Genomic DNA, 14,860 nt, shown 5'->3' on the forward strand with positions numbered 1-14,860 from the left:
GCCTTCAGCCTAGGGCCTGATCGTAGACACCCGGGATCAAGTCCAGCATCGGGCTCCCTGCATGAAGCCTGCTTCTTCCTCTGCCTATGTCTGCCTCGCTCTCTCTCTCTGTATCTCTCATTAATAAATAAAATCTTTGAAAAAAATTTAGTAGTATGGTAGTGTATAAGTACTGATCTTTTTTTTTAAATTATCATTACACAGCTTTTAGGGATAGTAAAGAATGTTCTGTAATGTCTAGGTGGGAGAAGTCATCAAGAAAATGTGACTACCAGTTAATCTGTGAGCTGGACCCCAGCAGTCAGAAGCTCCTCATCCCCTCCCCTATCCCTGGAATGTTGGGGATATTAGCTGCCCAAAGGACCTAGCCTTGAGATAGCAATGTACCGAGAACTTCTGTATGGTATACATGACAACCCAGTTAAGGCCTCTAAGTATAAACTTCTAAGATTTGGCAGATAGACTTGGGGATCTATAAGACACTTGGAGATCTACTTGTCTTGTAGATCCCAAGACAACCCTCATAATGTAAGCTCCCTTGCTTATTAAATCTGCCATTACCAACTTGGAGGAGCCAGCCTCTCTTCAGTCTCATTCTGCCCAATAAATACGGGGGCCAATTTTAAGTTGCACCTGGAAAACAGAAACTTGTGAATCAACAGAGGTACATGAAATTGGTAAATTCATAACCAACATAATGATGCTACTCTGGGGTGTCTGGGTGACAGTCCATTAAGTATCCAGCCCAGTTTTGGCTTAGATTGTGATCTCAAGGGTTATGAGACTAAGCCTCATATCAGGCTCTGTGCTGGGCATGGAGCCTGCTTAAGATTCTCTCTCTTCCACTCCCTCTGCCACTATCTCTTGCCTCCTCCTAAAAAATAAATAAATAAATAAAGTCACTGAAGAATATTTTGGAGGAATTGAGATGCTGCCCGGTTTTTCTAGTATTTCCCTTATTTTACCCCTTCCTCTGATCTATGACTATATGTTCTAACTTTTAAAATATGTATTAATCTCCTTTTTCTACCTGGAAACATTGCCTACTTCATGAATTCTTGGGATGATTGAATAAAATAATAGATGAAAAACAATCAGTTCATAGTACATAATAATAAGTGAAAGTTCTTGCTGTTATTACATTTAACCAAAGTAGGGTAGATGACTTTGGTAACTCTGATTTCCCTCTCCAGGCTATTCTTATTAAATACTTCGGACACTAAATTAAACAAGAACTGGATATGGAACTTTGATCAAGGTTCTGGATTGAACTACCAACTACTGAAAATACAGAGGTTAGAAAAATACTTGAATATCACCACAGAGATCAATTTGCAAATATCTAGTCTGTGGGAAATCTACAGGGAAATGGCCTGTTTTTATTTTTGTGTTTAAATAAATTCATGCCAGGGAGAGAAAAGAACAAGGAAGCTACTAAATAAAAGTTTAAAAGACCCAATTTATTTGGATTTTGATTTAAACAGATTGTTAAAAAGCAAACACAACCCTGAGAACAAGAATCACATATTTTACCAACTGGACTAGCCAGGTGTCTCTCTTAGCAACCTTCAAGTATACAATGCAGTATTGTTAGCTATAGTCACTATACAGTAGGTCCCTAGAACTTGTATCTGGAAGTTTGTACCCCTTGACTAACATTCTCATTTTCCCCACCCCAGCCCCAGAACCGCCAATTTAGTCTTTTATGAGTTTTGTTTTTTAAGATTTCACATATAAGTGACATCATACAGGATTTATCTTTCTCTACCTTATTTCACTTGGTATAATACCATCCATGTTGTCACAAATGGCAGATTTCCTTTCTTTTAATGTCTGATTAATATTCCATTACACACGCCACATTTTCTTTATACATCTTTGATGTACAGGTAAATTGTTTCCATGTTTTGGCTAATTGTGAATAATGCTGCAATGAACAGGGTAATGATAAATTTTCTAGACAGTGATTTCATTTCCTTTGGATACGTACCTAAAAGGGGGATTGCTGGATCATAAGGTAATCTTATTTTTAATTCTTTGAAGAACCAATGTACTGTTTTCCCTAATACTGATTCTTTTCACTGCAAGGCACAGTGAGTAGAGAAGCCGTTCATAATACTAGGGTTCCAGGTGAATCGGAATGGTAAACCTCCTGTCCCAATGCTCTAAGGAAAAATACTTTCAAATAGATGAGAAAGGGGAGGCTGGAAAGGTAAACTACTGAAACATGCCTGACACATTAAAGGCACCACCATGAATCTAGTACTACCACTGGAGTACTAAAATAGCCTCCTGACTGGTTCCTCTTGGGCTTTCAATTTTCCCCTTTCCTCAACTTAGTCTCAAAATGGCAGCCAGAGTGATCCTTTAAAGATATAAATCACATAATTTTGCATTTTCCTTAAAACTTTCCAAGTTTTCTGATTAATTTAGAATAAAATCCAAAGACTTATTTTTTAAAAAAAGATTTTATTTATTTATTCATGAGAGACACAGAGAGAGGCAGAGACATAGGGCAGAGGGAGAAGTAGGCGCTAGCTGGGAGCCCCATGTGGGACTCGATCACCCGGATCCACGGACCCCAGGATGTCGCCCTCAGCTGAAGGCAAACGCTCAACCACTGAGCCACTCAGATGCTCCTTCTTCTTTTTCTAATATTCCACTGTGTCCAAGATCAGGGCCTGTTCCCTGTGTCTGGAATGTCCTTCCAGATGACCACAGGATTCTTTCACATTGGTCTGTTCCCTGTGTCTGGAATGTCCTTCCAGATGACCACAGGATTCTTTCTTTCACATCCTTCAGATTTTTCTTCTGTCATTTTCTCAGCAAAGACTAACCAGGCCATATTTAAAATTTCAACACCCTCTCTACTCACTTTCTATGCTCTCTCCTACTTTATTTTTTTCTCCTTAGCTTATCTGATATACATATCACTCAAATTATTTTGCTTATTCTTAATTTCTCTCACCAAGTGCCATGCGGTCAGCGGTTTGCTTGTTTTCTTCACTGCTTATGTCCCTCCTGCTGAGAACAAAGCCTGTCGTAATAGGTGCGAAATAGAAAATATTTATTAAATAAAATGAATACTTGCACAACTCCCTCCCTCAGTTTCTTCAAATCTAGTCAAGTGTCACCTTATCGGTGAGGCCTTTCCTGAAGATCCTATGTAAAAAAAGCACCTTTCCCTCGACATACCCCAAAACCATTAGTGTATCTTACCCTTCTTAAAAAAAATTGCAGTCAGCACACTCAACAAATTATTTATATTGTCACTTTCCCCTTCTCTATAGATTCTAACGTCCATGAAGACTGGGGCTGTATCCTCCGGAACCTTAAAACGGCACTTGCCTCTTGGTACTCAAGTTATTTCTTGGATGAACTAATTAATGAACCATTTCTGACTGGCCACAGCCTCCCCACTATCACGAACGCTGCCAGAGTGGCCATGAAGTTCCATCACAATCGAGAGAAATCTGGAGCGCTCCAAACTTCTCCACACTCCAAGTGTCTCTTCAAAGAGACCCTGCTCTTTGCCGGCAGCTGCAAAACATCAGTGTTCCCCATTTCATTTCTGCCCCTAAAATTTAAGTACAGAATCGCCAACTCAGGCCAACGCAGCGAATACACATACTTGGCAAATTCCGTTACAAACTCCGCGTTAGGGATCCCTGGGTGGCACAGCGGTTTAGCTCCTGCCTTTGGCCCAGGGCGCGATCCTGGAGACCTGGGATCGAATCCCACATCGGGCTCCCGGTGCATGGAGCCTGCTTCTCCCTCTGCCATTCTCTCTCTCTCTCTCTCTGTGTGACTATCATAAATAAAAAAAAAAACAAAAACAAAAAAAACAAACAAACTCCGCGTTAACCGAAACGTGAACGTATTTACTTGCTTCGGTCAGGTTGCGGCGTCCGGGAACAAAAGCTAGTTCCTGGTAGCTGGGACCGGGCCTCACCAGGCCGCGACCCGCGCCCTCTCGGCGGCCAGGCTCACGATTGGCTGAGGCACGTCGGGCACCGCCCCCGTCGAACAGCGGCGCGCATGGGAGGGGCCGCGTCTAGGGTGCGGCGGGGCGACACGGGGCGGAGCGAGGCGGCCCGGGCAGGCGGGGCCAGGCCGTGCCCCCTCCCGCCCACCCGGCTCAGGATTGGCTGAGGCACGGCAGGCCCCACCCACGCCGGTCCACGGCGCGCGCATGGGCGGGGCCGTCCCGTGAGGCGCGTGGGGCGGGCGGGGCCGGGTTGGGCGTGTGGTTGGGGCCGGGGGTGCTGCCCTTGGGCGGACCTGCTTAGGCTTGGGCGGTGGCCGAGGGATGGCGAATGTGCGAGTGGCCGTGAGGGTTCGGCCCCTCAGCAAGAGGTAAGTCTGACAGGGTGAGGACTCCTGAGGCGTCAAATGAACTGAGAGGAGGGCGAGGTCGCCGCCTCTCCCTCAAGTGATTCTTGGCGCGGAGAAATCTGACACAAAGTGGCCCAGGGGCGAGGGTCCGGAAACCCTAAAGGCCTGCCGGGACGAGGGAGGCCTCGGGTCGAGTGTTCGGGTCGTGTCTCGGATTGCGTCAGTGCTGGGGTGCGCTGTATCCGTGTCCCTGGAGTCCTCAGAGCAGGAGTTTTGGGGTACAGCGGCTCAAGTCTTGATGCAGAGTTGGGCCTTTCTCACTGAGTTTCCTGAGAAGGGCTGAGAAAGTACGGGGAAGAGGGATGGACAGTCTCCTCTCCTTGGTGGCTCTGGAGTGCCTGTGGGGATTGGGGCATAACTGCGTGCGTTCTTGGGCGCACATGGGTTTCACATGTGGAGAGAGCCAGGTTGTAAGGCGTGAGAGGGACATTGAGGCCCAGGGAGATGGTGTTTTCATCCTATGCCAGACGGCAGAACTGCGAAGTGGAAGGAAGTTATTCTAATCCTTTTCCTCAGCGTGGTCACGTGTCCATTTCCTCGTGGGTGAATCTGATGCAGCACCTCTCAGCTCTTGAGGCAGCCAGTGTCCAACTACATAATCTCTTCCCTTTTTCGCTGATTTTCCACTCCTAGGTTTGGGAAGTCAGAGAAGGGATGGTATTTGAATTATTTTTACGTGATCTCTGTGCCCAGTGTGGGGCTTGAACTCACCACCTTGAGGTCAAGAGTAGATGTTCTACAGCTGGGCCAGTGAGAGGCTCCTGAACTGTTTTTTTAAAAAGCTGGGTGATGGGCATTAAGGAGGGCCCCTGATGCAATGAGCCCTGGGTATTCTATGCAACTGATGAATTATGGAAAACTACATCTGAAAATAGTGATGTACTATATGTTGGCTAATTGAATTTAAATAAAAATAAAGAGCTTTTAGAGTCTGCAGACAGGTGAAGAAGGTGTAGAGAGCACTCTGTGGAAAGAACACTGAGAACAAAGGACTTCAGCTGTTAGAAAACTGAAAAGTTTTGGTGGTTTGGTGAGAGGGTGCATAGAGGGAGAGGAGTGAGAGGAGGCAAAGCTGGCAGAGTGTAGTTTGGGACCAGAAAACATATAGTGGAATGATTTGGGAGGTTTAAAATTTTCTAGGGCATAAGATGTCATAAAAATTGGACAGAAGGATCAAACAATGAATTGTCTCCCATAACAAATTTGGTAGTAGGGGGGATTATATTTGTCCCTGATGTGGTGATTGGTTTTGAGAATTCATGCAACTGACAGAGTAGTGTGGAGAACAATGGGATGAGAGAAAGAAACAGGAGAACAGAAAAGAAAGGGAAAAGACAAAAGAGATATAATGGAGAAAGAAGGAAAGCAGCACACGCCTGAACTGCTGGGTTTAGGTTGCTAAGTGGCTTATGACATCTGGCTTCTATATTACTGGATGTGGTTACTGAGGATTGGAGTTTTCAGAGGATTATTCTACCTTGGAGGTAGCCTCCAGCAGATCTTTTTGCAAAACTCTTCTTTTAGATTACTCAGCATAATTACCTTGGCCACTCGTAACAGTAACTTCTCAATTCCTCGAGAGCTAGGAATATCTAAATAGCGTGGATTAGATTAAGAAAATGCTGTTGAAATGAATTACTTGCAGCCACAGTAGAGAGTAATTTATCTCATCAGACAAAAGTGAGAGGAAAAGAAGGGTACAAAAGCTTATTTACTTTCGGGGTAAGAGCCTTCAGCATCAAGAGGTAGAGTGTCAATACTGCAGATACCCAGCTGTGAGTAGATTATTCCAGGCTGAAGATTCAGGAGCAAATGTGGATAAACCCAGTGTGACCCTCCCCCCCCTTGCTAAGAAGTCGAGACTACTCCCATATTCTCAGAGAATCCTGCGGAGATGCAGCTATACTCCAGAGTTTATTTAACTTTCACCATCTTTTTTTGAGGCTCATCCGAATGTAGGGACTCTGCTCATTATATGGTTTGTTCAACCTTCAAATAAGTCATTGGCACAGATTCAGTTAATAATCATTAGATCTGATGATGTAGGGACCCCTGGGTGGCCCAGCGGTTGAGCACCTGCCTTTGACCCAGGGCATGATTCCAGAGTCCCAGGATCGAGTCCTACATCAGGCTCCCTGCATGGAGCCTGCTTCTCCCTCTGCCTATGTCTCTGCCTCTCTTTCTCGCTCTCTGTGTATCTCATGAATAAATAAATAAAATCTTAAAAAAAAAAAAAGATCTGATGATGTACTTGGGAAGAAATCTTAGAGATCATCTGGTTTAAGCTTCCATTTTTTGTTTTTCCAGATGAGAAAATGGTCTCGTTTAAGGTCTAAGAATATGGAAAGCCAAGTTTCCATTCAGTGGACCAACCAAGCTGCTCCTTCCTGAGATTGCCAAAAAGTTGTACTTCTTGATCAAATGCCTGTTTCCTTCGTAGGATTAGCACTGACCATTAGTAAAATGATAATGTGGGAAATGGTTTTGATTCCCTCCTCACTCCTCATAGTTTCCCATAATTAGAAAGTCTGTAGCTAGCTCATTATATGATACTGTCCCTTGTCTATCCAAAATCACTCATCATTGAAGGAACATGTTCTCTTCTGCCAATATTATAGGCTTTGGAATACTCCCCACTGCCTTGTCAAAATTTACTGTTCATATACTATATTCCTTTTCTGTGTGTGTGTGTGTGTGTGTGTTAAATCTGTAAAATAGGATAACTACTTTAATGTTTTTTTTAATGAAGAGTCAATGAAAGAATAAATTAAAAATACTCAGGGCTTGGCTCATTTTAAGTGTCCAATAAAGTGTTAGCTATATAATTTTTAACGACTATTTTTATTACTTCTTATTCTTAGCTGCTTTTTTTTTTTAAGTTACAAATGATGAGTAATAAGTGGTAATGACTCGCTTATTTACCTGCCTAGGACACTGATTCTCAAATTATAGTATGCAAACAATCCATCTAGGGAGTCTCTTATAATGCAACTTGGTTTTGTTTTTTACCTTCCCCCCACACCATAATGCAACTTGTTAACAGAAATTACAATTAATAAACCCCACTATCTCATGTAATTCCAATGAAGGTAACCTGTGGACCACACTTTGAGAAACATTGTTCTAGAAGTAAATGTGTAACTGAGGATTTATCCCTGTGCAAAGGGAAATTCATCCTAAGGAATGAATGCCTGTTGGTTGACTTCAGGACCCAGAGGCAAGTGGCAGTATTGCCACTCTGCCACGTGCAAGGCTCCATCTCTGCAGACTCTCATTCTGTGGCCAGCTACCCAGTTGAGGTTAGTGCCCTTTCTTTCTGTTCTCAATTTTAATTCTCCCTCATTTTGTTTTAGAATAGCTTGGAATCACTAGGTTACCAATGACAGTGGTCCAGGCCAGGAAGGAGCAGCATTTTCCCCTTAGAGTTTGTATCTTCCAAGAAGTCAAATTTAGGACACTTCTTTTCAGGCTGCTTTACGTGAAAGAGTCTTAGATGAATCCTCAAGAAAGGGCATACTTCAAAAAAAAATTAGATAATAGATTTGGAAAAATCATGGTATCATTTTTCTGTTTCCTTTATTCAAATTTACTACAATCTATGTATTACTTTTATAGGGAGAGGAGGGATAATAAAACCTACTTTAAAATGGAGAAAGGAAAAATGTTATTTTGTAAAATGTTAACAACAAAGATGAAAGATTTTCTTCAGAATTGTCAGGGGCTGTGTGTGTGTGTGTGTGAGTGGTTTGTGATCCTGAGGGACTAAGAATATTTCTGCTGCCTTAAGTACTATCTAGCATGAAATGTCAAAGAAAGAGTATTAGGGCCTTGAGGAAATTTAACAAATGTTACTACGTGGGAGAGGGAAATTTCTTATCCAGGGCTTTATTCCAGACTTACTAACCGGTTTAAAAAAATAATCTTAAATGTAAAGACCTTTGTCTCAATATGCCTGTTCTTCCTTCCCCAAATTCTCAAGGTCATATCCTGAGAACCATGAGGAAAGATAAAAATGAGACAGAACATATTTTCTTAACTTTAAGGTCCTGGGCTAGGGGTAATTTAATTGATTACTTTCATTGTAGTGGAGGAAATGCTAACAAATTTAATTTTTATCTGTTAACATTCTGGCATTAAGCACTTTAGCTAAAGGTCTTGTTATGAAAAAAGATTTCTTTTTTTTTAAAGATTTCGTATATAGAATGGAGTATAGTCTGCTCATTTGGGCTTCAAATATATGGGTCACTTGGATTAAGCCACTTAAAGTAAATTTAGGGGTTGGTTAGTTGTTAGCATTGTTACTACATAATCACAACATAGGAAAATTCTTGAGGATCTTGGCTCTCATTCCAATTTAGGAAGATAAAAGGAAAGGATTTGGGAAATATGTTCTCAGTATCTTAACAGAGAGTACTCCAAAACCTTTTTCATTACTATCCATGCTCAAAATCCCAAAGAAGATGAGAGGGGATGCCTTATTGTGTGCTTGCTGAATGAAAGATACTCTCCAGAGTTTCAAGGTAAGAGTCCAGGCTTTCTGGTCAGATGTATCTTGGTTTAAATCCCAGCTCTGCCATTGCTTGATATGTGACCTATGACAAGTTACAAAATTTCTCTCGGCTTCCATCTTCCATCTGAAAAAATGAAGATATGGTAGGAAACCATGTCAAGAGGGTATGTTAGTGGGAAGATTGTGTAAGATGAAGTAAAGTATATACTGTACCTAATACAGTGCCTAGCACATGGACGGTGCTCAGTAGTGGTAATTCTTAGCAGTTCCAAAGCCAAATTCTAATGATCCAGAGAAGCATGTCAGCCAGGGACAGCTACTTACAGGGACAGTAGGGAAACATTTTGTTCCAGTAGCGCTGATCTCAGCTTCTCTTTTCTTGATTTTTTTTTTAAAGCAATGTTTCTTCTCATATGGCCTTGGGTCTTATTTCTAGGGAGATCAAAGAAGGGGGAAGAATTATTGTGGAAGTTGATGGCAATGTGGCAAAAATCAGAAATTTAAAGGTAAGCCTGAAATTGTTTTCCTTTTATTACAGGGGCTTCTGGGATAAAGATATGCATGTGAATGTGTTTAGGGTGGGGGCTTGGGAGAGGGAAGAATTTTATACAAAACAAATATAAACATAAAGCAGGAAAGAACTACAGGGATTGCAGCCCAAGTTCTGTCAAATAGGATGCAGCGGTTTGGAAACTGGTCAGTTACTGTTTGTGGGCATCATGGCTAGTGTAAGGCATGCTGGGTACATCCATGGGTATATTTAACTCACTAGACCACCAGTTACACTTTGTCTCAACCCTCTCATGGGATATCACTTAATATAGACGCATTACTACAGATTTTAGTAGCATCAGATCTCAGAAGGGAGTCAGTTGCTATCCTGAGTTGTGCTGCACAGTTTCTTTTACAGATCTGACTGACCTTTGAGTCACAATTGGACAAATACTGGGAACTTCCTCCCCCACCCACCACTCCCTCCTAGGGCTAATTTCCTCCATCCCATTCCTCCGTTTACCAGAATAGCAGAAGTGGAAGGGGTTCTTTCTTTCTGGGCCTTGGGAAGTGGAGAGAGACAGGGAAGCTGGCCTTGTGATTGCTGCTGTAGACAGCTTGCAGGTGGTATTCAGCATTCCTGAGAGCTGAGGAAGCTGACTTGTAGAGTGAGGGTTATTTGGACCCTACCAGCCATCCCCACTTCTGTGATGTGATCTGTTTCCTTTTGTAAGCAGCTTTCTGCTAAAAGAGAATAGGACCTGGAAGACTTTCAATAGGAACTCCCCAGGGACAAAAGACCTTTTTATTCTCTGCAGTCTCTTATTTATATCACTGTTGCTTACATACTTCAAGGGCTTTGTTCTGAGAGCTGAGAGTTTTTTTTTTTTAATTTTTATTTATTTATGATAGGAACACAGTGATAGAGAGAGGCAGAGACACAGGCAGAGGGAGAAGCAGGCTCCATGCACCGGGAGCCCGACGTGGGACTCGATCCCAGATCTCCAGGATCGCGCCCTGGGCCAAAGGCAGGCGCCAAACCGCTGCGCCACCCAGGGATCCCTGAGAGTTTTGTTTTTTAAGAATCAATCTTGGCCAAGATCAAACTCAAATCTGCCCCCTGCACACCTACTTAGTGGCTTACTTTCTTGAGGTCGTTATCCACCAAGAATTTCTTAGTCATTCTGATAGTCTCTTTCTACCGTAGTTTATGGTCACTAGTGCTAGGGTTTGTTTATCCCTGTCCAGAGTCTAAATATTAAATAGTAAGATAAAACATTTGTGACAATAATACCATTCTCCCTGTACCTGGAGGTCAATGTGGTTCCAATCTCTGATCCTACCCTCATCTACCTTGGGCAGTTGAATTGGTCCTTGCTATTGTGTCCATTGTGCTTTCTAATTCACTGGGGGTAGATACCCAGGGACCTCTGTGAAAGCCCTAGGTTGGTAGTTTGTCAGGCCCAGGCACTGAACTACTCATGCACTCTTGGTATCCTTTATAGAAACACTTGGAGAAATAAATGATAGTGATAAAAGATAGTGATAAAAAGATTTTAAAAAGTGATAGTGATAAAAAGATGCTTAGGAGAGAGGGAAAGTCTTTCTCTCCTAAGCTGTTCTGTGCTTGGTTCATATGTAGGCAGATAGGTGATAGTACTATAGACAAACTTAATTCTCTGGAGCTTTTATTTGATGATATGAAAACAAAGTTTACTTTTTTCCTTTTTTCAGGTAGATAACATAAAGATTTCTCATGACCAGTCCGGATTGCTCTAGCTATAGTTGGGAGGAATCAAATGGCACTGGCTAGATTCTGATATTATGATAGAGAAGATTCTACCCTATGTTTGATTTTAGGTGGACAGTCGACCAGATGGCTTTGGAGACTCCCGGGAGAAGATTGTGGCATTTGGCTTTGATTACTGCTACTGGTCAGTCAACCCAGAGGACCCTCAGTATGCATCTCAGGATGTGGTAATGTCATTTTTCCTTCACTTTCCTCAGTGCTCCCTAACTGGATAATTATTGGGAAATTAACATGGAATTGGGGCCTGGCTATTTCTTTCTTTAATAGTTTGGTCAGAAACTAATAATGTTTTGATTTGAGAAGTAGTAGTGAGAGGCCGTCAGTTGCAGAAAGAACAAAAGAGATGGGAAAAGACTGCTTGAGTAGGGCATAGAAGTTGACTAATGTCCATTTAGACTTGGGCCTTAGCATGATTTAGGTGGGTACAAGTTAGTTCAGGTACTGTTCTACTCCTGTGGCAGGAAAATGGGTTCATGGTAAACTTGACCTGTGCTGTATACAGCAGAGAGGCCCAGGGATTCTAGAGGCTAGTATCTTTGGGCCTTTTCTTATGCTTATGGTCCTAGGTTGGGCATAAAAGGGCTACACAGCTAGTCTGGCAGCCTGCAAGAGGTGAACTCTATTGATATGCTGAGAATTGAGAGCACCAGCCAAAGCCTCCCTGGAAAGGCTGTCACCTTTCTTGTGTCCCTGGATAGTTCTACTTATCTTTCTCACAAGCTTCTGAGTAAACAGGCCTGGCCACGTGGGTCTATGGGGCTTCTATCTGTTTCTGTAAAGCAGCAGCGTTGTTCTGGTTTGAGCATTGTTGGTCACTCCCCATCATGGGCTTTACGCTTTGCCCATCATTGTATTCACTCCCCATCATGGGCTTTAAGCCTTGCCTCATTCAGTTAGATGAACACAGACTAAAGTGAGAACAGAGACTCACCTTAGCAGCTTCCAGGATATTTTTTATGAAAGCCTATCCCTAAAATTAGAAAAATCATTTATTTGGTCTTTTGTGGGCCAGTATCATCACACGTATGAGAAAAACACTACAGGAATAATGGCCTTAAGAAATACCACTGGAAATGGAAATATTTTGGGAGGAACCCTGGACGAATATTGCTTATCAGTCTATATACTTTCTTTTTTTAAGATTTAATTTATTTATTTGAGAGAAAGTGAGAGAACACAAGTGAAGGGGAGGGGCAGAGGAAGAGGGAGAGGCAGGCTCTCTGCTAAGCAGGGAGCCCAACTCAGGGCTCTATCCCAGGACATTGGGTTCATGACCTGAGCCAAAGGCAGACGCTTAACCAACTGAGCCACCGGGGCACCAAAGTCAGACTATGTACTTTTGAATAAAAAGCTAAAATATGCTTTCTGCTAAGTGTTTGTTTTTTTTGTGAAACTTTTTCTGATTATGCCAAAGAAGCAACTTATCAAGTTTGAGTGACTTAGAGGATAGTATTGATTTTTTGCTGCTGAGACTTGTGGAGATGATTGAATAATTTTAAACCATGGAAGTGTAATTCCCCCATTCTTCTCTTCTGAAGGGAACATGTGGAAACAAGACTCTAGACCACTGTAGAATTTGTTATTGTGGGCCCCCTTTGTTGTAATATGAGCACCCTATATTTGTAGTCACAATGTGTTTGCTGTAAATGCACAGCAGAAAAGGTCAGTGTGGATATTACCTAGTCTTTACCATATTTTCTGTCCTTTGGAATATGGAAGCACTGGGAGGTCCAGGCTTGTCTTTGGCCTTGATTTTCATCCTAAGGCTCAAGCATGTATGAGGTATCTGTTCCTGATGTTTGTATTTGTTCTACTGAGATCATCATTGGTGAAGAGCCAGAAAGGAGCTGATTTTCAAATAAGAGGATGGGACTCCTACAGTAGTTCACAGTTGTGACTGTATATGTGTCATAGAAGAAAGTGGTCTTATTAGTAGAAAATGTGAGCATTCCAATGGCTGTTTCAGCCTTACCCGGCCATAGCATATCTAGAGCCATTTAAAAAAAAAAAAGATTTATTTATTTTAGAGTGAGAAAGAAAACAAGGGAAAGAGAGTGTGTGCACACAAGTGGGGGGAGGAGCAGAGAGAGAGAGAGAATCCTTGAGCAGACTCCTTGCTGAGCAAGCAGGGAGTCTGACATGGGGCTCAATCTCTGGACCCGGAGATCATGACCTGAGCTGAAATCAAGAGTTAACTGCTTAACCTTTAACCGACTGAGCCATTGAGGCACCCTAGGGCTATTCTGGATACAAGAAAAGTTAACCATTTTATGTAGCATTTGATAGATCAATAATCTGGGTCATTAATGTGTCTAAACAGAACTACATATCGGTATGTATCTTAACAAACTTGGGTATAATTTTGGTGTGAGACTCACATTTTATACCTTAAGTGTATAAAAATAATGTAGTGGGAAGCCCAAAAGTCCATAGAGGAAGGGAGTTCATAAATATGATTCTTCTGTTGACTGATATGGAGTTCAATGGAAGGATCAAATGGGATTTCAACAGGAAGCCTGTGCAGAGAGATAAAACCAATGTCCCCTGAGATTTATTCTCACTTGTTTATTAATTATCTAAGGCCCTCATCAGTCCCAAGGGGAGTTAAAGTAGGAGACAGCAAGGAAAGAGCCTCTGTCACAAGTTAAAGTAGGGCCTGAGATCCCTGAATGATAGTAGGACTCATATACACATGATTTGGTCAGAGAGACTTATTGCTTTAACACAGAAATTGGAGCCCAGACTTAACTCTGAGGTCACCAGGGTAGGAAGAGGCAGAAGGCAGACTGTCATAAAATCACAGGATGTGAGGTGGAAAGAATTTTGATGTCATCCAGTTCAGCCTTTCCCAAAGTACAACAATCTTCTCTGTAGCATTTGTGGTTATATTTTAGGTAGTGGTGAGAGGGGACAGTTTTATTGAAGTATATAATTTAGATACAGTAAGATTAACCTTTTTAGTGTGCAGTTCAATGAAGTTTTTTTTTAGTTATATGATTTTTTTACACAGTTGTGTAGCTTATGCTATAATCATTGTATAAAACAGTTCATCACTTCCCAAATTCCTTCATGTCCCTTCAAGTTCTCTTTACCCCCAGCCTCTGACAACTGCTAATCTGTCTTCTGTCCCTATAGTTTTGTCTGTTCTCGAATACCATGCAAATGTAATAAAATAATAGTATGTAGTCTTGTGAGTCTGGCTTCCTTCAGTTGGCATGATGTATCTGAGATTCATGTCTGCTGTTGTAGTATCTTATTCTGACCTTGATTCAGACTTATTTAAATCATCTACTTGGCCAGAAGGAATCTCATGGCTTTGGAAGCACAGATTCTAACTGCAAAGAGCAAGGGCCCAAGTCCTTGGAGGATTGTGAGGAAAGACTATCCTCACTCTCAGAAATGCAGCACTGATTTCAGAATATTCAGATATTGGAGGGAAAATGTTCGCCCATTGGATGTACAGGGATTTTGAGCAATGTCATAAGCCATTGCTTGATTAATGTTGGTAAGAATGCCATCTATTTGGTGTTGGTGCTGCCTCATTATAGTCTCTTAGGATGTTACAGCTTGAAAGGAACTTAGCAGTCATCTAGGTTAGGGCTTCTCAACCTCAATACTATTGATGTTTTGACCAGATATTTCTTTGCTGTGGG

The 14,860-nt window shown here is 42.0% G+C and overlaps 1 protein-coding gene across 3 annotated transcripts in view; it reads left to right on the forward strand.

Annotated features, from left to right (window-relative positions):
* The first annotated feature begins 4,198 nt into the window (after positions 1-4,198).
* Positions 4,199-14,860, forward strand: part of STARD9 (StAR related lipid transfer domain containing 9) — a 135,155-nt gene continuing 124,493 nt past the window's right edge. The window contains exons 1-3 of one of the 3 annotated variants that reach the window (XM_025998558.2): positions 4,199-4,356; positions 9,342-9,411; positions 11,258-11,374. In XM_025998558.2, the coding sequence (XP_025854343.2) occupies positions 4,310-4,356; positions 9,342-9,411; positions 11,258-11,374 (234 nt within the window). In that variant the 5' untranslated portion in view covers positions 4,199-4,309. The remainder of the gene's footprint in view (positions 4,357-9,341; positions 9,412-11,257; positions 11,375-14,860) is intronic. The other 2 variants (XM_072740622.1, XM_072740621.1) reach the window with 2 other exon arrangements.

The sequence above is a fragment of the Vulpes vulpes genome, chromosome 15 (genome assembly GCF_048418805.1).
Source record: "Vulpes vulpes isolate BD-2025 chromosome 15, VulVul3, whole genome shotgun sequence".
In the NCBI taxonomy this organism is placed as follows: domain Eukaryota; kingdom Metazoa; phylum Chordata; class Mammalia; order Carnivora; family Canidae; genus Vulpes; species Vulpes vulpes.